At 43.2% G+C, this 25871-nt stretch overlaps 2 protein-coding genes across 3 annotated transcripts; one reads left to right on the plus strand and one right to left on the minus strand.

Annotated features, from left to right (window-relative positions):
* Positions 1–11737: 11737 nt before the first annotated feature.
* SNRPD3 (small nuclear ribonucleoprotein D3 polypeptide) lies at positions 11738–16446 on the minus strand. 2 transcript variants are annotated; one of them, XM_086761207.1, is made up of 4 exons: positions 16370–16446; positions 14654–14803; positions 13752–13944; positions 11738–12907 (listed from the first exon to the last, which is right to left on the minus strand). In XM_086761207.1, exons 2-4 carry the CDS (start codon positions 14777–14779, stop codon positions 12846–12848), a joined length of 381 nt encoding a protein of 126 aa, XP_086617333.1. In that variant the 5' UTR covers positions 14780–14803; positions 16370–16446; the 3' UTR covers positions 11738–12845. The 2 variants fall into 2 exon arrangements, with proteins under 2 accessions (XP_086617333.1, XP_086617332.1); XM_086761206.1 differs by lacking the exon at positions 16370–16446 and adding an exon at positions 15588–15699.
* On the plus strand, positions 15665–25520 carry GUCD1 (guanylyl cyclase domain containing 1). Its single transcript, XM_086761205.1, has 6 exons — positions 15665–16096; positions 17826–17910; positions 19392–19557; positions 20309–20400; positions 22003–22244; positions 22738–25520. The coding sequence occupies exons 1-6, from the start codon at positions 16060–16062 to the stop codon at positions 22827–22829; spliced, it is 714 nt and encodes a 237-aa protein (XP_086617331.1). The 5' UTR covers positions 15665–16059; the 3' UTR covers positions 22830–25520.
* The last annotated feature ends 351 nt before the right edge of the window (positions 25521–25871 follow it).

Raw genomic sequence — 25871 nt, forward strand, 5'->3', positions numbered from 1 at the left:
CCCTGAGAGAGCCAGAATGTGATGTTTGGCCAGGAGGATGTGGAACGGAGTGTGCCAATGTAAACAGACTCCAGCATAACCCAAGGTGGGAAGGGACCACGTGCTCCCCTGCACAGTTACCACCCAAACCCACTTTTAGCCTTCTAGTGAATCTGGAGAAGTGGAATAATTTCTATGGCAAAGAATGTATTCAGGGAGCGTGAGACTGTTTAACAAAAGGCAAACCAGAACTGCTTAAGTGGCCATTCCCATTACTGGGGGAAGGACTGTGCTGCTTCCAGAGGTCACTACCTGACTCTTCTCACAACTCATTTTTCCCTTCTCAGTGTGGTATCTGTTTCTTCCCTTGCTGTAGAAGAGATGGTATTAATTTTTGCTTTGTCTTCTTTTCCTTCCAAAATACCTTTCAGCAAAAATAAAAAGCATTTCAAATGTCAGCAAGATCTGCTTAAACTCTTACAGTCTAAGTAGAGCAGCACTCTGTGCCAAGAAGAAAACTCGGGCATGAAGCATTTAAATGAAGGCTTGGAGCTGCCTGGTGAGTCAGTGGCATATCTAGAAAGAGGGAGCAGGGGTGCTGAGCATTCAGTCTTTGGCTCTGAGCACTGTCTCTGTAAAGCTCTGCATCAAGGCATCTTCACAGCTTTTCCATAACAGTGGCACCCCCCTGAACTGAGGCAAGATCCCCAGCGTGCAGCCCATCACTGACGCAGCTCTTCCCTGCAGAGTCCCTGGCCCAGCCCCAGGGAAGATCTGTGCAGCCTGTTTCCAGCCCTGCTGAAAGCCCTGGTTTGGGTCTCAGTTGTGCTAATCAGCAGGATGGGGATGAGACATTCAGCCCCTTGCAAGGGGGTTTAAGGAGCAGGCCTGGCAGCTCCAAATCCAGAGAAAGCTATTTTCATAAAAGCTGAGTTCACAAACCAGAGAGGATGACACAATCCAAAAGAGCCTTTCCTTGCACTGAATGAGAGAGCTCAGAGCTCTCAAAGGGGATTAAAGGGATGAGCTCCTAATTCAAGTCTCCTCACTGATACCCAGAGGGACCAGCTTTGTTATGCTTCTAAATCAGGGGATGCCTGCCCCGCAGTGAGCCTTTGTCTCCTGCTAGATAACAGAGCAGAAGAGGTGGATCCTTGTCATACTGAATACTCTGTTCAGTACCCTCCTTGCTGGGGCAGGGCTGTAACCTCAGCTACTTAAAGCAGCACACACACCTCAGTATTAAGACTCATACACCAGGCTATCCATCTGCAGTTTCCCAGCCTCCCTCCTCTCCATGCAGGATGCAGATGGTCAGCCATTATGGGACCTAGGTCATGTAGCAGAGAGGACACTGCAGCTGCACAGGGTAGTATCACAGTCCCTTTCCCACCTCTGACCTCCCACCAGCTGATTAGTCTTACAATAGATCTCAAAGTGAGACATTTAAGCACACCTTTCAAAAGTCGACTTTTGAAGGAGAGGTCACTGGGTGCAAAGCCATGCCACACCTCCCCACCATCTTATTTTTCCCAGATTTTATGATATACTCGCCCAGAAAACCGTCCTCCTCCTGGGGTTGCTTGGTCCTTTTTCAGATCTACAATTACATAGTGGCAGGACATGAGACAGTGAACTCCTGTCTCCACCAGTCTGTGCCAACAGCAGCTTCCTACCCAGCACCCCTCTCAACAGGCAGTTTCCTACCTGCACAGCACACCCTTCTTTGCACCCAGGGCCACCTGCAGCATCTCATTTGAAAATGCTGGTGAGCACTGTTACCTGGGGCTCACTCCCTCCCTACCTGACTGAACACCACCTTCTTCACTCCTCCATCCTTTATTTTACCTCAGCCTCTAACCACAAAACCCAGGGTAACCATCTTAGCATGCTCCAGGTAGCAAGATGCCTAGCACAGAGGCCACCCTCATTCCTGTAACTCTGTCTAAATAACTGATAATCATTTTGTTGAAGTAAGGATGCAAAAAGCAGCCGAAGCACAGGTTTGTCTGATCTATTTTTATTTAACACACTTCAAAACCTGTCAAGGCCCTTCTCTTCTGTACTGCCAAGGCTTTTTTTTTTTTCCAACTCATTCCTCATCACAAGCACTTGGAAGATAAAAGAGTTTGCAGTTTGGGGCAGGCTGACAGGCTCCTTAATGGACAGCTACTGACAAATATGACAAAATATAAGTTGTTTCATCTTAAGAAAGGAAACAAGAGAGGATTAAACATTTGCCTTTAGAGATCACTGTGTCCACCACCAGATCACGTTTGTTTCCCAGCTCAAAAGAGGCAACGGTATGTCTCAGTATGAACTCTTATCACTACACTTTCTTGGTTGCGTAGCAGGAATAACAGCCTTCAAGGGCAGCTGGCAGATAAGCCCAGCCACCCCAGCTCTGAGCAGTTGGGGATGATTATCAGTGGAAAAGAGAATCTGTTTTGCAGTTTACTGGCATTAAACAAGTGTTCTTGAAATAGATGCAATAGCTGGTTTAAGGCTGCCAAGAGGTAGCTCACAGAACAAAATAGACCGGAACACTCTTGGCTGAGGCCAGCACTCCAGGAAGCCGTGACCGCATCTTGATCTACTTTGAGACACTAAATACTCGATTATGAATCTGTTCAGTTCCTCTCCGACTTGATAGTATTCCAGTTCAGTGATGCTGATTCAAAACCAGAATAGCCACAAAACACAATAACCACACAGTAACTCTTCCCCAGGAGAAGAGTGAAGAGGAAAGTCAGCTTTTCTTCCATATGCATTCCTCTTCCCAAAGCCTGGCACTTCCCCTACTGCATCCAAACTGGCCTCAAAAGCAAGTGAACCATAAAAACACTAACATTTCTTTCTACAGCATCAAGTTTATTCAGCTTCCATGCAAGCATGTCACAAGGGTGAGGGACAGTTACTTTGCTGTTTACTGATCAGCCAGTTCCTCCACTTCTGAGAGGATTACTCCTCCCAGTCCAATTTTGAGGCAATCTGCCTCAGATGGGGATAGAGTGATGGGATGCATTTGGAAAGCTATTGAACAACTACATGGGCCTTATTCAACCTGTGCAATTCATCTCAAACGCTCATCAAGCACAAACATGGCACAGAAAGTGGGAAAAAAGGCACTTGCCCAGACTAGGAGCTGCCTTTGGGTCTCCATGTCAGACTTCTGAGCTGAGTTTTGTTCTTGATCCCCTGATATCTTTTGGTTTGCAGAGCCAACAGTTTGATGTGTCCACAATGTGTGTTGTCTAAACTGCTGCAACTGAATAAGTTAGAATCCAACCGCTCATTTTACCAACAGGTTTTTTGAGTTTTAGTTTTTCAGAAACTGCAATTGAAAGAGAGCAAAGTGGAGGACAGCAAAGGAACAGCTTTGGCATGCAGTCAGATACTCAGAGGCAACAGCCCAGAGGGTCTCCAGCTGTAAGGTCCTCTCGCCTTCGTCTCAGCCCTGGACTGGCCCATCCCTCAGCTCCAGGATGAACAGGAGTTATTTTAGAGAGGACTGCCCCATGCCTGTGTAAGCCTGTCACTGGCAGCCCCCCAGCCTCCTGCCTCTCCACTTCTAACAGCACGAGGACAACAGGAGTGATCAGCCATTTGGTCACCCAGACTTTGGCTGTTTTCAGAAGATCATAACAGAGACTCCCTTGTGCTAACACGCAGAAGGACCCTCTAAAGCAGGAGGAAGGCAAGCAATGCCTGCCTCCTACCTGCTGTCCCTCACTAAGCAAATATTAAGCCAAGCCAGAAAAACACAGTCCCTAACCGCTAATCTCAGCTGTCCCATAGGAGAGAAGACATTTTGCCATCCTGAGACAGGTGCTCTGGAGCGCATTTAAGAAAGGGCAAAACACCACACAGCAATTAGCGAATAAGGTGTGAGAAACAGCCCTGCAATGCCAAGGGCAGAGGAGGAGGAGGAGGAGGGAGGAGAGGTGCTCCAGGCACCAGAGCAGAGTCCCTGCAGCCCACGGGGTGACCATGGTGGAGCAGGGGGACAGCCCTGAAGGAACAGCCACCTGCAGAAAGGCCCCACGCTGGAGCAGGGGAACAGTGTGAGGAGGAAGGAGCGGCAGAAACAACCTGTTATGGGCTGACCACAGCCCCCCCCATTCCCCATCCCCCTGTGCCGCTGGGGAGGGGAGGTAGAGGAGCTGGGGATGAAGGAGTGAATCTGAGCCTGGGAAGGTGGGGGTGGGAAGATGTTGTTTTAATATGTCTTTGTTTCTCTCTATCCAAACCTATTTTAAGTGGCAATAAATTAATTCTCCCCGAGTCAAGTCTGTTTTGTCCGTGACAGTAATTGGTAAGTGACCTCCCTGTCTTTATCTTGACTAACGAGCATTCCCATCTTTTCTCTCCTTGCCTTGTTCAGGAGGGGGCAGTGAGAGAGTGGCTGGGTGGGTGCCCTGTGCCTGTCCAGGGAGACCCCCCTAGGTAAAAAACAACAGGAGCCATCACTGGGGTTGGGATTCAGAGAGAGATTGCAAAGATATATGGTAGCATTGGGGATCAAAGTGTCAAAATAAAGCTTGGGCTGGTGCTAGAATGATCCCCAGTGTAACCCTTAGACTGAGGGATCGGTGTGTCCCATACCATTAGTTTCAGCCTAAGGATAGGATCATGTTCCAAAAAGAGATCGTTGAAACACACAGTAAAAGCAAGGCTCAAATAGGGCTGCAAGGATAAAGTGAGGGCTGCTACTTGGACTCTCCCAGTCCTCAGCCAGAGGCTTCCGCATGTCCCATGGTATTAATCTCCACCTAGGTTTAGGATTAGACTTCATGTATTTGGAGTCAAATTCTGACATGAGAAAACTCTAATGAGCTCCCTAGAGCTTCATCCACTTTCTCCATGTCAAATTTGGCTCATTAACTGGAAAAAAAGATTGTAGTGAAAAGACTAAACAAAGACAGCACATCCAAACCCAGAGAAAAGGAAGAAGCAACATTTCTTCTATGTGCATTCACTTCTTTTCCCAAACCACAGCACTTCCTACTGCTGTATCCAAGTTGCCCTCAAAAGCAAGAGGTGAACAAGACTGCAACAAAACGACACACTCCTGTCTGGCTCTGAAGATCTCTGATGTGCACTTCTATATAGTGTTCTTCAAAGAGGAATAGTATTGGCTAATGACTGAGCTTTGCAAAAATAGGTTTGCTGTGGAGCTGTTCCAGAGACATAAGATTTATGCAGAAAGGAACTCATTCAATTGTGAAGCAACAAACAGCACACCTTTTTTGTTATACAAGAGTAAAAATCTCCATACTTCAGTTCTGTTTCTCAGCTGGATGTTGTGTCAGGAAAAAAAAGAAAAACAAACACCCAACCTGTGGTCTACTTCAGATTTTAGAAGACTGTTAAGATATCAATAAGCAATCTAAAATGCCACCACATGCATTATCTAATGCATTATAAAATTCTCAGCTTCACAGCATGTGAAAAACTCCAAAACCTCTTCAAGGCTGTGAGCTCATAACAGTTGTGTCCTGACTTGTGTCTCTAATGTGGGCTAAATACTACCAGTCTCCAAAAGTCCTCACTCCCTCTCCCGAAAAAGCCCAAACACAACCACCTTGGCAGCTCCTACTTTTAGACAACAAATATCTTCTTTTCCATTTATAGACATAAATTGCACTCAACACATTCAAAATTGGAATAGAAAGCCAATGCACATTTGTGTTGCAGAGGTCTGTTCCCTTCTGCTAAGTGGGGTGAAGAGGCTTCTACCCTGAAGACAGAACCAACTCTTCTGAAAGAAAGATTATAAATAAGCCTAATCCTCTGCATATGGACAGAGTGATGTGCAAGGTGTTCTTACCATAGTACCCAAGATAATTTGATCAGTGATTTATCTTCTCCATATCATTGCAGGGAAAGAAGTATTACTATCTTGTCAAGCAACTTACCTGTAAACCTCCAAAACAGAGGCAGAGACTGTCACCTTTTCTCCAGCTTCACAGTCTCATGTTTTTCCCTGAAAGTGCTTCTCCATAAAGACATTTTTCACATATACCTACAGAGAGTAAACATCTTTCCCAGAAGCACAGGAATCCACAGCAGGATCACACCTGCAGCTGTTAAAAACTTACAGGTAACATTCTCTTATTCTGCAGAAGGGAACATCAATCAGTGTCTTTTGAGGATGAAATGAAGTGAGGAATTACGGAAGGAGGATGAAAATAAATCAAGGTAGCACTGATTCAGCAGGCCTTACTGGAATTGCCTAACAAGGAGGATTGATGTTTATTGCAAGAGAGCAGAGAAATTGGAAAAGAGGGTACAAAACAGCTGTAACAGAAACAACAAAACTGCACTTTTCCAGATGCCACTGAGGGAATTCCAGCATGAACATCCTAAGAGTATCCACTCCAATAAGCCACCATAAAATGGCTTACCGCTCAAGATGAGATTGATGTGGAAGGGTAGTACTCAGAGATCATAAATTCTAGGATGATCCAGCCATTAGAGCAGTCACTGGGCCTCTGGAGAATTTGTCCCTGAGCTCCAGGGACACTGTTAGGCCAGTCACTTAAAGATAGGTATTGAAAAGTACTTAGGTGCCTAGCTCATTGGTTTCAGCAGGAGTTGTGGGCCCAAATCTGTCTTCAAATCCTGGTCTGAACCTCTCCTTGCCTTGGCTTCCATTTCACTTTGTGAAATTCAAGGTAACAATGTCTTTGTACCCTGTAACAGTTTTGTAAAGAAAAACACACAAAAGCAACAGTCGGGCACTTTACAGCATGGAGCCACGAACAAGCTAAAGGGACAGTTCCACATAACCCACCATCTCCCTGCGAATCCAGACATTCCTATTGTCTTCTCTTTGCATCACCAGCCCAGTGCTGTCGATATTCCCACTGTCCCACTCCCTGTTAACATTTTAGGCACTGTGGGGCAAAAAGTGAGGAGTTTTGCCTCACAACAAGCAGTGGTTTGCTCAGGAGTGGGTGTACTAGCATCTCTCCAATGAGCTGGAAATAAAGCAAACCCACAACTAGACAACAGATTTTAGGTCCCCAGGCAAGGGAAAATGAAGAACAAATTAAATGTTCACTGCAAGCAGTTCACTAAACAAAAGAACAATAATAGTGTTTCTCTGCCATTCTTTTCATTTCTCCCAGCATAACTACACATCTTCTGGATACAATCTGTTTCTTTGCCAGGGCTCCAACATTCTCCCCTGAATTAATGAAGCTGGAAAATCTCCACTTTTCATAGACTCCGATATTCTCTGCTGAGCAGCGGAGAGCTGCACAATACTTGCTTATGCAATGACTGGTCTTGTGCCAGGAATAATAGCCTCTCTACAAGGAACAACCAATTCACTCACAAGCCCAAAATACTTTTCTCATTAAACGTCTGAATTAGGTGAAGTAAAAACACTCTGAACCTACTGGTCATACCATATGCTAATGTCACCCTCCACACTGAGTTAAATAATCCCACACCCTACTCTTTGAGGAGCAGTTAGCATGAGCACTAGGTGGCATTTCCCTATTCATTACCTCCAAAGTACTCTTGACACTATTAAGAACATTTATTACAGGACCAGGCAACAACAGGACACCTGAAGCAGTTAAAATGCAACTTGTTCTGGGAAAATACTTGCAGACAAGCACTGCTTTGGCTACTGCAGGCATCAGCATGCTGTAGTCATATGGTACCTCTTCTGTCTGCAGGCATCATCTGTCCCTCAGCGGATGACAGGGTGGAGAACAGCAAATATTTACTTGCAAAATAATCTGCAGCACACTGCCTGTATCAGCATTTATTTCAAGGTTATTCAGGACTATGCTTTAAACATGGTTTATCCATATTTCCTCCCAAAGAAACACTGAAGGCAGAAGAGTCCCATAGAGTTAGCTTTATCTAATGTGAAAGGAGGACGACCAGGTCTTATTGTTTGAAATCAGCTTAGCCACAATAAGGTGCAAGCCCAGATCTAAATTTTTTCCTCTGTCAGGATGGAAACACCAAAGAACCCTGGGAGAACCTTTCCTCCATTTTCACCTGCGGCTGAGAAATAAGTAACCAAATTATTGACACTTTCTTGTAGACCTCAGAAGTCCACCCTTTGCTACCTTACCAAATCATTACTCCACTGTGGTGTCAGCCTTCCATCCTTGCTCACATTTTACTACCAAGAGGAAACAGTGCATCTCTACTTCAAACAAAAGCTCACTGTGAAGCTTAAGTAATAAAGAGATACAGACAGGACAGTTATCCTCACCACCAGCACCAGAAATTCACATTTTCCACTCCATTCTGTCCTTCTAGAAGAGGTTTTCTGGAGGGCAGGGGAGATCTAGGGGCCCACATCCCTTTACTTCTGCCTTTTACTGGCAGAGATAAAGAGGCTGCTGCCTTCCCACAATTTTAAGAGTTGGTATAAACCAAGTTCTATTACCCTGGACAACAGGACTTTTACAATGCGGCATGTAACTACACTCTGAGAAGAGACACCATAGCTTGCCACTTACCTCATCTACACAACATCCCTTCCCAGCCTCTCTCAGCCATAACACAACACCTCATAGACCGATATTTTGCAGAGTACCCTTGGAAAATGAGCTAAAGAGAAGTACAGCTTTGAAATCAAATATAAGTTAGACACACCTGGAGAGCAGAACTGCACAGGGATGGATGAAAGCATCTGGTCAGTGAGGAAAAGTCCTGCAGTTCTGAAAGCAATTTTTTCAGGTGACACCTTCTCCAACAATGTAACTGTTCTGTGCTGTTATCAGGGTCTCCCCTCTGGTTTTGTACCAAAGCACAACTTTGGTTTTTGGCTTAGGAAGACTGAGTGAGTTTCTACCTGCACTCATCCACACATCATTTTGCATGGTTGCAGTGTAGCTTCTCTGTCTGATATGAGTACTTCAAATGCGTCTACACCGATGACATCAAGGTGCAAGTTCATGTCAAAGCTTCAGGCCAGTAGCTTGTCTCTCTCTGCCAAAAGCAGGAAGCTATGGTGAGCCCTGAACTCACTGAACAGGAAGAGTTTTACAAGCCCACACTCAAAAGCAATGGCAAAGAATGAAAAGAAATGCTGCAATCTGTGACACAAAAAAAAGGCGACAAATAAGGGCAGATATTAAAAACAGACAGCTGCATTTATCTGTAGGATCCTCCGTCCCAGAGAAACGGATGTCTTAAATTGCTGAACTCAAGGAATCTGTATGACCTACCTAAGTGAACGTGTCCAATTAGCCAGGTACCAGGGAAACACACAGCATCAAGCAACAGCTGGACTAACCTGAAGCCAGTGCTCTGGGAATACTGCAAAGGAATTAAAATAAGCTGAGTATTTTCATGCTAGAGTTTGTAATAGCACTGAGTTTATGGATTATATAGCAGAAGTCACATTTCTTTCATTTTTTTCCTTCCAGAGGGTTCTGGTTTCCTGCATTTCATTCTCTTCCCGACAGAGCCATCTAGTGGATGAGACATCATTTGTTAGAAGGAAATTTTGATTTATCACATTGTAAGGATAATACACATATCACACGTGGGATCTTCAAAGCAGCCCGTAACAAACTAGCATATCAGTCTAGTCAGAAATTGCTGAGTGATACGTCTGTCTTGGCTGGGGCTTAAATTCCTACCCATGTGAAACTTCAAACTTTTCAACACTAATTCACAATATCTTTCTGAAGAGGGTAAACAGTTCATCTTAGACTCAGCCTCAACCTGAATTCATAATGCAAAGCTTTTAGTTTATGCAAAATCCAGTATATTCGTCAAAGCTGATGTGGATTGGAGATGTTACATGTCTTAAATAAAGCTTAAAATCAGAAGGGGTAGACAATTCTTAAAGCAGATACATTGCAGTTTGTTCTATCAGCCAAACCTACTGGGTTGGGTTATTGTTTCCTTCTGAAATTCATGGTTGTTCCCCCACCCTCAGTGCTGCTAATGCCCCATCAACTGTTTCAGAGGAGAGTGATCCCAGTGGAGAGAACAGAAGCTTGGCATTTCACAGGAAGGAGGAACAGGAACTTAAACAAAAAAAAAAAAAAACACAACAGAAAAGGTAAGCCAATCATCATTAGTGGAAACAATCCCAAACAAACCTGCTACTGCCAGGCAGCTTTAATTTGCTTAAATAGCATTTAATCATTATACTCTTTAGAGCTTCCCTTGGTGTCTCAAAGCCTTTGCCGTTCCAGCAGCTGGCTGTGGTCAAAATGTGGTGCCATTTCTCCATGCCCTCTGCAAAATAAGCTAGCATCTAATCTTCAGAAAAGGATAAACGCTATGTAACAGTCACAAGGAGACAGTGAGATGCAAAGCCAATGGGCCAGATTTGCAGCCTTGCCAAAATGTTGCACCTCTTCCAAAAAAATATTTTTAGTCACGTCCCCCATCTGTGGCTTACTTCCTTTTCCACGTATTAATAGTTCTTTTTGGAGGCCTTACAGAAAAAGGAAGCAGAGCTTTGAGGAGTGGGAAGTACTGCATAGTCCTGGTAAAAAAAAAAAAAAAAAAAAAAAAGATGTGGCAATCCTCACCATTAGTTTCCTTGACAGGTTACAGGGAGACCCCATAGAAGCCAGACCCAAAGGAGTTCTGGCTAAGTAATTTTTCTTTGCTGAAGCTGAGTATGTCTCTTGTCTCTCCTGTTACTAACCAAGGTAACAGCAACCTCCTTTGTCAGTCACTGTACACTAGCCACGGCCAGGATAACACCCTTTAAGCAGAGCAGCTTGGATCCTTCAAGACAGACACACTCCATCCTATGCTAGTTTATATTTATGGCAATTAATTGTTGTACTAATCAATCTCAGGTTTCTATTAGGTGTTTACTTTGGAAGAGAAGGTAGTTCTAGCTCCTGACACAGCATGCTACGTCTTCCAGCAAAATACTTGACTCAAGTTATATAAGAAGTAATTATGTATCGTGCCATTCCTGTTCTGCCTGTTGACAGTAGTGTAGCTCCATTGTACAGAAACTCCAATTTGATTAGCAACAGAATCGCAAGCCTGATCTATTAAAAACAATAAAATCCAGTTCACAAACTGAAAAAAAAAAAACCAAAACCCAAAAAAACCCCAAAAAGAGACATCTACTTTAAACAGCCATAACACTACCTTCTAAGGAAGTGGACATCTTGTTTACCACCTTACAGCAAACAAGCAAAGCCAGTGGATGTCAACAGAAATAACCTGTTCTTACCTACTGACCCACTTCCAGAAATCCCAGGCTTTAGCCTGACAGTTCAACTCTTACCATGAAGCTCATGGTACAGCAACAGGATGGAATTCTTTTCTCCTTTGTGTGTTAAAAAAAATGTAATTCTCAGTGGGCATCTAGTATAAAGACATAAAATGGACTTCAGCTTCATGTTAATTTTAGGACAGTCCTTCTTAAAACAGTCTTGTGAAATTGGAAGCCTTTAACTTAAGCATGGGGACGAAATTGTTAAAATGTCTTCTCTCCCACAGTAAGAGCTAGAACCAAACTGATTATTAAAGAATTCCGAACAGTAGAAACAGCCATTACTACTAGTGATTACAAGGGTTGTAGTTCGCATGCAGACCAGTGCAGTTTTACTTGCCTCTATCTTACACAATACACTCTCAGGGGGAACGGGTATCAGCTGCAATTTTCTTCTGAGTGACTGTCGATTTGACATGACACATTTCCACAAGAAGCGTTTAATATCATTACTAAAGCCTCAAATTGCTCATTTTAAGTTGGAAATACTGTCTTCAGGAAGAACATGTAGCAGGGTTTTTCTAGTCATGTGAAACCAGATCAACTTTATTTACAGACAATTCAACAAATTAATACATTAGTTCAACTTTCATGTCTGCACTCGAGGGAGAGTCTTCACAGCATCAGAGCAGAAAAGCAAGACTAGCTATTTTGTACATGTAAAGACTGATAATTGATTGTATGCAAGCACGTGATTAGGTACAGAAGTGTTACACTTCAACATTTCAACCCTTTAAGTCAGCAAGAACAACCAGATAGTACTTTCAGCAAAATAAACTAGTTACATTTGGCTTCCTGCAGATCAGCTGTTGATCTACATGACTGCATATAGATGCTAAGAATCAACTTTAGATTTTGGCCTAAGTTTTGTTCAGAAGATTAGCATTTGTATTGAGTTGTATTCAATGGATAACCATTTAAAGGACTTTCCCCATACACCTGCACTACCTTTCAAATTCACAAAACATTTCAAATTTATCCTTGAAAATGCCTATTTTATATTGTATTCTTTTCCCAGGCAGAGGGAAAAACTAAGAGAGTTAGAATATAATTTTTCACTGCAAATACAAACTCAGCCTGTCAAAGCTGTGTGTTCCTAATGAAAATTTTTCCCTGTATCCAAAGAGAAAAAAAAAAGAAATGCAAGAATACAAGCTCAACATAAAGATCTGAGGATGGACCACTATCTATTGTAGGTCCATATAAAGCAAAAGAACATAGTGCTTTGCTTCTCAGGAAGCTGCCTATTTCACTGTATTTTCCATAAATGCAGCTGCAAATACAACTTTAAAACGTACTACTAAAAAATTCTTCATCAAGAATGCTTTCTAATTCTTTAGAGAATGAATGACAACAGGACTAAACAAGAAAAAGGAAACATGATGATCTTTAAGAGTCAAAGCATCACACAAACACAAAGTAGTCAATTCTAAAGTCCACTATTTTCCAAAGCTATTTTAAGTTTGAAATCAGCCTACAATGTACTTGTCCAAGAGGAGTCCTGTCACGTAAGAGCAGACAAGTTTTTGTCAGAAACATTTATTAAACAAAACTGATACCAATGCACATGTAGTCAAGTTAATCCCCCCTAATAGAAAAAACAAACCAAAAAACATGTCGGTCAAGATTAAAATTATCTTCGCTTCTGGAAGATGTTGCCACGGCCCATACCACGGCCTCTTCCTCTTGCAGCCACTGAAGAAAGAAAACATCAGGGATGGCATGAATTTGACATAACTGCATACTTAACAACTGACAAGCAAAACATAAGCAACACTCAGTTTCTTGCTTAGAAGCGTAGCTATCCTATGAAGTTCAGAAAGTTATGAGAAAACAAAAGGTTTTCCGAGAGAAGAACCAGAACTAATGGTTAGACAGTCTTGCTACTTAGAAGAGATGCAGTGAATGTTCACACACTTTGTGCTCCTTCTAAGCTGATGCACAAATCTGTATAGCCCAAGAGATTTAAAACTCCACGCTCCTCCAAGGTTTTGTAACAGAATTCAGTACATTTCAGCAGATGTTACTCTCCCACGTAACCTTTCTGCATTTGCTAAAGTTGACCAAGGACTTTGTAGCCCATGATTATTACTCAATCTTGTTATAACTAGATTGCTCCCCTGAGAAATGTACAATGAGAGTGAACTACAGAATGGCTAATAATTACAGCTTCCCAGTAGTTTAAGTACCATCTTAATACCCGAATTTGTTTTTCTACAACAGCTTAACAAGAACACCCAAATCCTTCCCTAAGTATTCCAAACAGCTAGTGGCCACAACCACTGGAAAACAGAAGACTAAATTTTATATAAAGCCTCCATTTAACAAAACTACTCAGTATATCTAAATTATTGCAGCATTCAGGTAATTGGGCAGTTTGAGTCTTGACTCCCACCATAAGATGAAATATACAGAAAAACAATTTATGAACCAGTAATCTTTCAGTTTCTTACAGCTTGCTTCGTCAGTGACAGATGACAGTTTTACAGTTCTTCTACAACAAAATCGGCAGGAAGGACCATAAATAAACTGTACGCACCTTGAGCTTTGAGAATAGCTGCTTTTCCTCGCCCAGCTCCAGAACCCTGGTTTTTATTCTTCATGCTCTTTAGCATAGGAGCATTCTTCAACATATCCGGTAAAATTAGAAACCGTATCTTGCTACCTCTGATGTACACCTGTTCAAGCTGTGCCACTCGTCCATCTCTGTATGTCACCGTTATGTTGGACATCTGGAAAGTAAAGATCAGTCAGGGCTCACAGAGTCTCTAACACAGTTCTGTATTCCTACTTCTCTGCAGAATCCTCAGCCAGGATTAAAGTACCAAAGCCAAAGACTCAAGCATACTGCTTTCTCAACTGGAGCTGTGACACAAGGCACCCAGGATCATTTTAAAATACCCCTAAGCCTGCTACTATTCAAGCAGGCCCAGGATTTTGCTTTCTCCTCAATTTGCAAATTAGTTTTATCAGCTTTGTTAGTTTTGTTTTCTCATATTGAATCAGTTTTAATCAAGCTGTTCTATTAAGGAAGCATTTTGATTTCAACAAGTGATTGCCTAAAGTAAAAATTAAGCCTTCTTGGGATGACTACAGTAATGTGCATTTTAAAAAGCTTGAATTTCTTAAATCAAGGTTTGTTTATTCTTATGATCAGTGGCTTTAAATAAAGAACTCCAGCAGTAATGTTCACAGAACAGAATCTTAAGAACGCTGATATTACTGTCATGAATGCCCAATCTGACTCTAAAACCTGAAATAATAAGCTCTGGCCTCTTTGGAGTGCTCAGTAATCCTGAATCCATTTCACTACAGTAAGACAGCACAGTTTTCTTTATCCTAAAAGCAACAGTCTTTCAATCAAGCTGACAATAAGCTAGCTCTAAGCCTTTCCAGGCAGAGATCAGACAGCCTTCCTCCATCCTCCTGAAGCAGGTATACCTGGCAGTTCATGTTGTCTTCAGCTTCAATAAGTTTGCCTCGGTAAACTTCTCCTGTATTGGTTTCGCATGTCACAATATGGCCTTCAGCCTCGTGCAGGACTTTAATTGGCACTCCAATTGACATGTTTGCAGTGCTGTTGCTCTACACCTGAGAGAAGAAAAAAAAAAAAAAAGAATATAATTACAAAGAAAGCTGTGGACTAGGTTTTACCTATACAATCTATGATCTTTTCCACCGTAAAGTGCTGGTTTTCTCCCTTGCCCAAACACACGTCTATGCTTTGACAATGTATATTAATAAAACTCCTCTAGAAAGATGCCCATGGAAAGACTTAAAACATCTGCAAAAGTAAGTCTTTTCCAGGCCTCTTCTGACCTGGGGAATTCAGTTTTAAGTACCAGATAACAGACCACTTGTACAGGCAGGTGCACCTCAAACAGAACCAGCCCCAGGTGCATCCCGTAACGGTACAGCCAGCCTGACCGCCTACGAGCTAAGCGAGCCCTGCGGGTAGCACAGCCACGCTCGCAGACCCCATCACCTAAGCACCAGGCCCTAGCACAAGGGAGAAGAGCCCGCACCACACGCCGCAGCCCTGGCGAGCACGACTCTCCTTCACTTTAAGGCCCCCATCCCTAGCGCTGCCCCAGGGGCAGAGGAGGGCCCCGGCCCGGCGCGGGGGGCCCACCCCCAGAAGCTGAGCCGAGCCGAGCCACCGAGGCGCCGCGGCTCCGCTTCCGCAGGGCCTGGGCGCCCGAATGAGCGTACAGGCCTCAGAGGATACGGCGCCGCTTGGATGCTTCAAGATAGCGGCGGGGGGGGGGGGGGGGGGCGGGGAGCGCTCCCAGGGACACCAGGAGGACCGGCAACCCCGCTCGGGGCCGGCGCCACTCACCACCCACCAACCGCCTCCGCCCGGGCCCGCGCTCACCCCTAATGGCCTCCTCTACCTTCCCGCCGTGCACCGCGCACCGGAAGGAACGGCAGTATGGCCCCTTCCCTTCCTGCCCCAGCACCGCGCAGCTTTGGCACCACGGTTCCGCCGCAGTCTTGTCCCGCCGGCCGGGGACAGCCCCGTCCCGCCCCCGGGGCAGGGCTCCGGACGGGCGCGCCCCGCACTTCTCCGCCCGCCTCAGGTCGCGCCCTCGGTTCCACATCCCCCGCCCGCCATCTCATGCCCCTGCCCATCGACACACCCGACCGCCGCCGCCCCCCACACCGCGGCAACGGCGCGGGGCAGGCGCCCCGGGGCCCGGCCCCCCGCAGCCCCCGCCTCCGCCCCCGCCTCTGGGGCCGGGAGGAGCCAGCGGCGCGCCGAGGCATGCCGGGCCCCTGGGCCGCGCCGCCGCCCGGCCCGGCTCGGCGGGGCCGGCAGTGAGCGGGCGGCAGGCCCCGCCGCCGCCATGAAGAGCCCCCGGGAGGCTGGGGAGCCGCCGCCAGGTCAGTGCGCCCCGGCCGCCTCCCGCAGCCCGCCCTCCGCAGGCGGTCGGGCAGAGCCCTCCTCTGGGCGCCCCGGGGTGGGGGGCGGGCCGCGGGGTCGGGCCCGGCGGAACGGGCTGGGCGCCGACGCGGGCAGGGGGAGGGAGCTGGGGTATGGCCCTGCTTGCGGCAGGGAGCGGGCGGCTCTTGCCATCCCCTGCGGAGGCCCTGCCGGCCCCCTCCGCCCTCCCGGGGCCGCCGGTTTCGGCAGCAGCAGCAGGAACGTGGACTTACTGGCGCCGTCCTGTCAGTTCGTTGCACCGAGGAGCTGGCAAACAGGAGAGGTGTTTTCGGTGTTATTTACAGCCGCACCATATACGGGCTTGTATCTTATCTCGGGACAGCCGACAGTCATCACTGAAAAAGCCTGGTTGTGCTGGGAAACAGGATGGCTGGAAGCTGAACAGCCGAGAAAATCAAAGTGATTATCCTTTTGAAGTCTTCACGTAGAAAACATGTACCTCTTCCGTTAGTCTTGGGACTTGACAGAGGCTCAATACCATTGACAAAAAGGGGACAGAGTCAATACATGCTAGGAAAAATGATGACAACATACTTACAGATCCTGGTTTGAGCAGAATCTGGGAATTGGGTTTTTCTTCAGGATACTGAAGAGTACCTTAATCTACATTAATTAAAAAGATTGAATATACCCGTGGGTATGCCAGTCTCCAAAGTCATGATTAAACAGTGGCACAACTATGAAAAAATATTTGGAAAGAGTCCAGAAGATCTGTTTTGGCTTGTCCCTACGCTAGGCTATAGCTTTGTTAAAAATAATAAAAGATTACAAACAACACTATCTGAAAAGTTTTATAAATATAATTACATCAAAACTAGAGCACTCCACATGCTATCAAATGCATTTTTATTCCTATCATAAAATGTAGTTGACCTTGTGTTAACAAAACTTTTCAGACGTCTTTTCTATATCAAAGGTAAGGTTATTGAGAAAAGCCCTTTATCATTCGCTCACTTAGAGCAACGTTGAAGTAGCAGTAATAGGCACAACACTTCAAGTCCTTTGAAGGGTAAGGGCATTTCTGAAACTGAAACCACCACACTGCCTCAGGTTTTATTTTTATAGGGTTGTCAGAGGGTTGGAGTTACTTGTAATTTGGGACTTTTTGGGTAGAAATAGTTCTTTTTCCCTTTGTTCTTAACTCCCTTGGTTGAGTTAATGAGGGAGTTAATACAAAAGGCCAACTGGTGTTATTTGTGAGTTTTGTTAACCTAAAATTACTCACGTAAATTACAGTCCCTGAGGAAAAAGACATCTGTAGAAAAGGCTCAAATCTGTGTGGCTTGTAAGAGATCAACACCTAAGAGATCATGGTTGTGCCTGTTTTCTCGCACTGTGGTTTAACTCCTTTTGTGGCACAGAAATACATTCAGACACAAGAGAAAGTATATACCTGTGCCTTACCTACTGTTATTTATAGGTATGAAACAATAAAGGAGTATGAGATTAAACCAAATGCTTAACTGTACTGAAATACCAAACCTGTGTTCTTCTAAGAAAAAAACCCCAAAAAACGGCCAATCAGAGAAAGTAAAAAAAAAAAGTTCCTAAATTTCCGCCACTATAGTGCTGAAGACAAGCTGACTTTTAATGCTGAAGTATGGGAAAAACATTCCTGTATGGATTGACATCTTTCGTTTTACTCACAATGGGGTGTTTTCACTACAGTTGACTGCATCCAGCTGAAAGTGCCAGTCATTCAGCAGTTGTACCACTGGGACTGTGGGCTAGCCTGCTCCAGGATGGTGCTCCAGTAAGTGACTGTTCTGGTTTGAACGGGTGGGGAATCCCATCCTATGGGAGACGGGTAGTGGGAAGCAACATCCAGGGAGAAGAGGTGTGTTGAAGCAGCTGTGAGTTTAACTTAGTCTTATGAGATCACATATTCTCGGGTACGTTTGGAGAATGACTGCTGCTTGGGCCTGGCACAGCTCTCCAGCAGGAGCAAGGGAAAGTGTGAACTAAGATGAACTGAAGACCCTTTTGAATAATTGACTGTTTTGACAGATGCAAAATATCTAACCAGCTCTAAGAACTTGCAGGCTGGCATGCATAACCTGATAAAGAGTTATTGCCCTTCCCTGTTGATACAATTCAGAACTGATACTTAGCACAGCAATTCACCTCGTTCCTTTCTGTGTTTTCAAGTGATGGGTAGGTGTGTCCCAGTTTGCTGAGTATATGCGACCTCTGTTCTGCTGAGCCCCCAGGCAGGGGGATGCGTGGTTTTTTTCCAGGAGTAGTTTCAACTTCAAAACAATGCACTGTATTATCCTTTGGGTTTTTTTTTTGTTTGGTTTGGTTTGGTTTTTCTTTTTTTGAACTAGTAGCTGTCCTGCTGAACTCCTCTTTCCTTCCACAGAGGAACATGAGCTTAGGTGCAGGAGAAATACCTATTTAGATGTCCACTTAGTAGATATGAAGCAGAAGATTTTCATTTCTCTCCATCCCTTCTGCCAAGACGTTAGTCCGTGTGCTGGTAATTTCCCATCTTGACTACTGTAACCTCTGCCTCTTTATTCCCTTTACCTCTTTGCCACTTCAGTCTTCCCAGAATGCAGCTTTCAAGATTAATCTTCTCACTTTGCTAATCTGACCATGTTTGTCCTGCATCAATTCCAGTCCCTTTTTTTTTTTCCCATTTACTTCCATTTATTTTCTGACTTCCAGAACTCTCTGCCTCCCCACCCTTTTGCAATCTGTCCCAAGCTTCCTCCTGACTTCATCTCCCCTTTATTGCCTTTTGTGCCATTGGTGCCTAAGACAAGCTTCCTTTGAATATTTACCAACTTCCTTTACCGTTCCTCCTTTTGAAATCCATCTGTTTTGCCTAAAGCAGGTTTTAGTCTTTAACAGTCCTTTCTGTGTTTGCTCTCATAATGCCTGTACATTTAGACTGTAAGCCCTTCAGGACAAAGTTCTATACTTGCTCAGTATAGCTTCCTATTGTACAGCTCCTGTACACTTCTAGCACTATAAAACAGTCAAGATACCCATACATTTCCAATTCCAAAAAGTCAGCAATAAATCCAGTTAAATATTCCCTACTCCCTTCCCTTCCTTTAAATTTGTGGCTCCTTTGTGGGTTGGTTGTTTTGGTTTTTTTTGTTATTTCTTAGCCAAGCCCATTGTTTCAGTTTTTACATCCTGTGATGAGGATGCTTGGGCTACAGCACACATTTTGCTTCTCCTAAGATCTGTGCTTCCCTTCCCCTGCCTTTTCTAATACCATAGGTACCTGAATCATTTGGACAATGATGAATTTCAGAAAGCCATCCATGAACTCCAGTTAACAAAGAGTATCTGGACTATTGACCTGGCCTACCTAATGCGGCACTTTGGTATTAAGCATAAATTTTGCACCCAGACGCTTGGAGTGGACAAGGGCTACAAAAATCAGGTTAGTATGCTTATCTACTGGAGACAGCAGACAGTATTAAAAGCCCTAGGTGTTGTGCTATAGAAGCTCTGCTGTGGTAACGACAATTAACCAGTTCCTGTAAACAAGGTTTGCCTGTTGCCAAAATCGGCATAAATCAGTTCCAAAGGCAAGGCTAGATACAATCCCACATAATTTACATCTTTGATTCCAGAATGCAAATTTTTAAAAAAGTTTTCATGTAGTGCTCATGACAGGTTCCAGCCTATTTTTCAGCCTTGGAGACTGAAGCCCTCTATTTAATCTACAGAACAGGTACAGCCTGGGCAGCAGCAGTGCTAGCTTCCATACTTTACCCACCACCATGCCTCAGCCCTGACCTGGAAGAACCACCTCTGGAGGTGAGAGAGGAACTCAGCCTCTGTGTCCATGGAGAGCTTGGCCTCTTCAAGACTGGCAACAAGGGAGCCAATGAGAGCCTATAGTAGTGATGGCTTTTCTAATGCAAGCTCCTGCCCAGTACGAACCAGACACACTTCTTTCATGTAGGCAGCTGGATAGCCAATGGATGGAAATTTCAATAATAACTGACCAGGAGTGAATTTAGATTTATAACTTGGAGCAGGAATCCTTATCCTGTTACCAGTGAACTAAGGGAGAGATCTCTTATCCCATAGCCAGATCTCCAACTTATGCAGGCCCTTGCTGGTGTAAGAGATGAATTACCTAAGGTAAATGTCATTCCAGTTCATAACTTCCGTTATCTCCACAGTCATTTTACAGGAAGCACTTTGACACAGAAGAGAATCGAGTGAATCAGCTCTTTGCACAAGCCAAAGCCTGTAAGGTGCTGGTGGAGAAGTGGTAAGCTTATTGTTTCTTTTCTCTTTGGATATTCTGTGGAGTCTCCAACCTAAACTGGTGAAAGAGGCTGAAATCAAGCCTTGAGTGTTTTTTTTTGTGAATTACAGAGTCTTTCTACTATATCTGTCAAAAAAAAAAAAAAAGTGGTCATCAAGAGTTAATAATTAAGTTTGAGGAAAAATAGTCACAACACAGAATAAATTATTTGAAAATGCTGACAGGAGTTGATGTTTATGCTTTGAATTTGATTATCCATTAAGATTACCCAGTAGGGAGTGCCTAGAGCACTCTAATAGGCCATCGTTGGAACTGGGGACAGTGCTACATGGGCACACGACCCATTGTTCTCACAGCTATGCAAACATTATAGCCCTCTGTTCTAGACAGACGTGCAAAGAAAAAGCTACCATACGAGCTTTTGCCACGGGGAGGATGAAATAAGGAACCTCTATGAAAGACCTGCAAACCCAGGAGAAGGGGAAAAACTGCAGAATTGTTTCACAACTGACAGTGATAGTCTATGTGGGAAATAACTAAGCATCCATGTTCAACTTGAGTTGCATCCCTTTTTACAGTGAAGCTGGATTTGGATCTCTGTTGTTGAAGGGGGTAAATGATTAGGAGTAAGAAAAGAAGTGAGGGTACAGGGCAGCCACAACGTATTTGAATGCTGCAGTGGAACTCTCATTTAGCAGGATCACTAAGTGTCCTTTTTAACATACATGCAGTTTGTATGGCGCCACCTGTTTAAGTAGAGTTGTGACAGGACAGAAGGGACAGTCAGTCCATCTTGCTTTGGCTATCTTAAGACCGTGGCCTTGATCAAAGCAGGGACAGATGGCGTATCTACCTGTGCACTGTATCTGCCGAGGCTGGGGCACCAAAGATGAGAAGCAACACTGGAAAAGGTCAAAAAGCACATGAGTTCAGTCAGGTAGTGCACACAGCTCTGACATCTGGAATATATCCAAGGGATGAGTTTCTAACGCATACAGAATACACCAGCTGCCTCAGTGAAGGACAGCTTTTAACAGATGAGATGATAGGTCATTCTCTGTAGGAAGTACTAAAGAAATAAAGCCTCAAGAGAATCAGGTAGTCCAAAATTGCAACTGGGAGAAACATTGTGTGACAGAGGCAAATCTGGGCATGTCTTAAGTTGGTTAGTGATTATGCAATCTTTAACCACTCAGTCAATAAAGATTTCTTGCTGCAGAGATATACTTATCTAAGAGCAGGAGAAAACACTTCATTTACAATTTTCCCACAACAAAAAGTCTCTCAAGTTACTGAATTAGTTGGCAGCTCCTTTAATACTCTTCTCTGGGGCATCTGATATATCCTGAGATTACACTTATATTATTTTAGAAACCAGAGCTGTTGCTCTGCACTTCAGTAGCAGCAATGAGATCAAAAGTTCTTGAGTGACGGGTTTTGTCTGTAGCAAAGCCTGCAGGGTTTAACAGCAAACAGTTGTACCTGTGATATAAAAATAACCATGCCAGCTGTATTGTAAGTACTGTCCATCACCACACACTTCATTGTATACCATTTTCTTTCCTAAACTTGTTAATAAGCATGTCTGATTTTTTTTTTCTGCAGCACAGTAACTGTTCAAGACATCCAAAACCACCTCTCCCAAGGTCATGTAGCCATCGTCCTAGTGAATGCAGTCCTGTTATTGTGTGATCTTTGCTCAAGTCCTGTCAAATACTGCTGCTTCCTCCCCATTGGACAGAAGTGCTTCTGCAGGAATCCTGACTACCAGGGCCATTTCATTGTGTTATGTGGCTACAACAAAGCCTCAGGGAGTATATACTACAACAACCCTGCCTATGCTGACCGTGAGTAGCCTGCTCCTTTTGGGAAGATTCTCAGCCACCCCATTACTAACATGTCTGTTATACAGAGCCACAGCTGGACTTCCTCTAATAGTATGCATATTTTTCAAGCATCACTGACCAATTTGTCAGAAGGGGTTTTACCACATTAGTTAAATCAGTGCTTCATTTTGTGCTGTGATTTACTTGAAGCATTGAGATACACATTCTAGCAAACTTGCCTGGCTTTCAGATGGCTTAGTGAGAGATGCTGAACTGTTCCTATGTGCAGAATGTAGCAGAATGGCCAATTTAATACCTATTTAGAGCATTACTTCAGTGAGCACTGCCTTGGAGGTGAAAAGGTCTACCCAAGTAAAGCTGTAACCTAAGCTGATAGGTCCGGTCTGTATACTAGTTACTTTTCTTTGTAGAGGCTGCTAGACTCAGTATAAGAAGAGCCTTTCACAGGTAAATTCTTCTGAATTTTTACCAACGTTTTGTTACTGCTTAACAGGAACATGCTGCACCAGCATCAGTAACTTTGAGGAAGCCAGGACGAGTTACGGCACTGATGAAGATATTCTGTTCATCTACACTGACAGCTGACATCCTCACCCGATACTTCTGGTCCTTTTCTGTGCAGCCTGCATTGCAGCTGGCTGCTTGTCTCAGGACTCCCCCTGCAGAGACCTTGCTCCTGAATTGCAGTGGGATCTTAAACAAGGGAGGCTTTATAGACATTGATAGGACTATATTGTCATGCTATCTTTACCCTTTTTTTTTCCTGATTATGTCTCTGATTTTGCAATGTCTGTCTCACTTTTTTTCTCCTCATTTAAAATACTGCACATTTGACAGCAATTTTAAAATACAGGCCCAGAGCCTGTTCACTTTGAGCTTATTTTCAGATTAAACACATGAGAAAAAAAGCACCAAATTGATGAAATTTGACACTTGGTAACACACACATAGATTTAGATAAACAAAACTAGGAAAAAAAATAGAAAATACCTGTTTCTGTCTGTCAAAGCATCAAGGGCTGATCTTCATCCTAAATCTAGGGATATGAGGTTTAGCAGGTTATTATGGAAGGAAAAAAATACTAAGTTAAACCACTTCTAAATAACAAAAATGCCTTGCTGGCTCATCAATATTGTTTGTGTTGTAGGAATGAAACACATTTACCTAAGGAAACTTCCCAAATTCACCCTACAGAGATTTAGCATTTATGCCACTGTGTTAGATTTTGAATCATTTGTGTTATTCTCTTGTACTAGAAACTCCATCTCTTTTGGCTAAATCCTCTAGAATGACTGCTCAGAGCTCTGTACTGCCCCAGAAGTTTAAGTGAAGATATTTTATTTGTACCTAGAAGTCTTTATTTCTCTTTGCAAAAACCTCTGAACATTATGCCATCCACGTGCCAGTTTCTGCAGAGTCCATTCTAAATATAAACTTTAAACTTACTAAGCAAATACAGACAATGATAATCCACACTACTGGTATACATTTTTTGTGTAAATTGTAAATATCTGGCAGCATATACTGGATTGTAACTAAAATACTGAATCATAATTTGAGGCAAATTTTGCTATTCGTTCAGTAACCTCCTAAGAAGAGCTGAAATCAGAGTTAAGAAAAGAGAGAATACAAACGTCTCTTTGCTACAAGTAAAAAGGCAGGAACTCAGATTTCCTATCTGTTATACTGCAGCTTTTACATTAAGTTAGAGTTACTGTATTCAGACATTATCAAATGAAATTGTTAGCAGCCCATTCATAATCCTTTCATGTATTACCTGGGTTTAATTACTTTGTTGAGGAGCACTGTAAAGTGTAAGAAATAGCCGCCTATTTCAGATTCATCCATCACAATTTCATACAAGTCTTGATCTCCAGTCCTGCCTGTGTTCAAGTGGGTAGAAAAATCAATGTTAATACTGATGTAAAGCTAGCAAAATTTTATTTTGCACTTAAAGAGATCCCACACCTTTGGCATGGTTTTAGGAAAAGAACTGTTCACGTTCTGGAACTGCACAGAATAACAGTAAAAGGACATTGTTATTTAGTGGTGGAAATAATAAATAGGAATCTACTTCCAGCACGGTAACATTTTTCTAAGAGAAAACATCAGTTGTTGATGCTGAAAGTATCTGGAAAGTGTTCAGTAAGTATGCTTAGTAGAATCAAGGTGCTCCTTTATACAAAGGCTAAAAATAGTAACAGACATTTAAATTCAGTAGCCTTTAAAAAGTTCCAAACCAAAAGTATGTGACAAGAAATTTTCAGTGTATCAAATTTTGTTTATCATTGGTGAAGTTGGAATACATCCCAGCATTTACACTTGCAAAATGAGTAAAAATTAGAACATGATTTGTGAGCAGCAGAACCAGTACATTAGTGCCACCAGCAGAATCCCAGAAAAAAGGTACAAAACCTATTGCAAATAATGCCTTCTGGGTCCTCCAGAATAAGTCACCAAAAGGCTACTGATCTGGGAATTTTTATGTCCAAGTCCAAATTCATGATGTTTGATTTAGAGAGATTGTATTAGCTATGTTACTCATTAACAGGTATGTAAACTACAAGTTGATAAAGTACTTCCTTAACCCATGCATTTTCAGGTAGGTAGTTCATGCAATACCAGTAAACTGCCACAGGATTTATTTTAGACCAGGCTTGGTGAGCTAAATAAAAACAACTCTTACAAAAGGCTTATAATTGACATTTAGCCTCTTACTGGTTCAGTTCTCCAAATGTGAATCTTGAGCTTATACACAGAACATGAATTTAAGGGCATGCTAAGTGTTCTGAAGTGCACAGATAGGTGTAACAGTATTGACTGTTAAATGTTTGATATCTAGGGTTTAAATACTTCAACAAAACTGAATGATAAAGAAACAAAGATGTTTAAGCTAATACAGACAAAAAGAGAGCTCCACCATTGCAGCAGGATCTCTTATGGCCGCCAAACAGAAGATAGCTGTGAGAGACGAAAACACAAGGAAGAAGCAGAAGCCAACTGAAAAGACTGAGTATTTATATGACACAAATTCGGATTAAAAAAATAGCTCACTGCACAAGCGTTCAGAGCATCTGCATTTTCTGAAACTGTTTCCCATTACAAGACTGTCTATCAAAATACTCGTTCTGAAAATGTTTTGTCACTTTGTTTCCTTCATGATGTCAATAGCAAAGGAAGGGGTATTTTACATGCAGGGATTTTATACATAAATATATTTTTATTTGTAATTAAGCCATTCTCAATAAAGGTTTAAACTCACAGATAACCCTGTAACATCATGTAGCAAGTGCATTTATTAACTAGCTCATTAGGAAAAATGTTGGAAAATCTTTAGAGGACATGTTATGTACTTAACTGGAAATGGCACAGCTGAAATTGAAATTTGGAAAAAAATTTCGAGAGTTCAAATATTTATTTCAGCTATAAATTCATAGTTTCTAGGCTGTAAATTGTATTCATTCTGCACTTCCTGAAGACCTACTGCATCACTTGAATCATAAAACAAAATTTCAATATACACTAGTAGCTGAGAATAGCAAATGCATTGTTATTATCTATATACAACAGATGTTTTGTGTACCGCGCAACCACCGAGTATCCTCCTGGAGTGCAGGTCCAGGGAAG

This window comes from Chlamydotis macqueenii, chromosome 17 (genome assembly GCF_036417535.1).
Source record: "Chlamydotis macqueenii isolate bChlMac1 chromosome 17, bChlMac1.mat, whole genome shotgun sequence".
NCBI lineage: Eukaryota > Metazoa > Chordata > Aves > Otidiformes > Otididae > Chlamydotis > Chlamydotis macqueenii.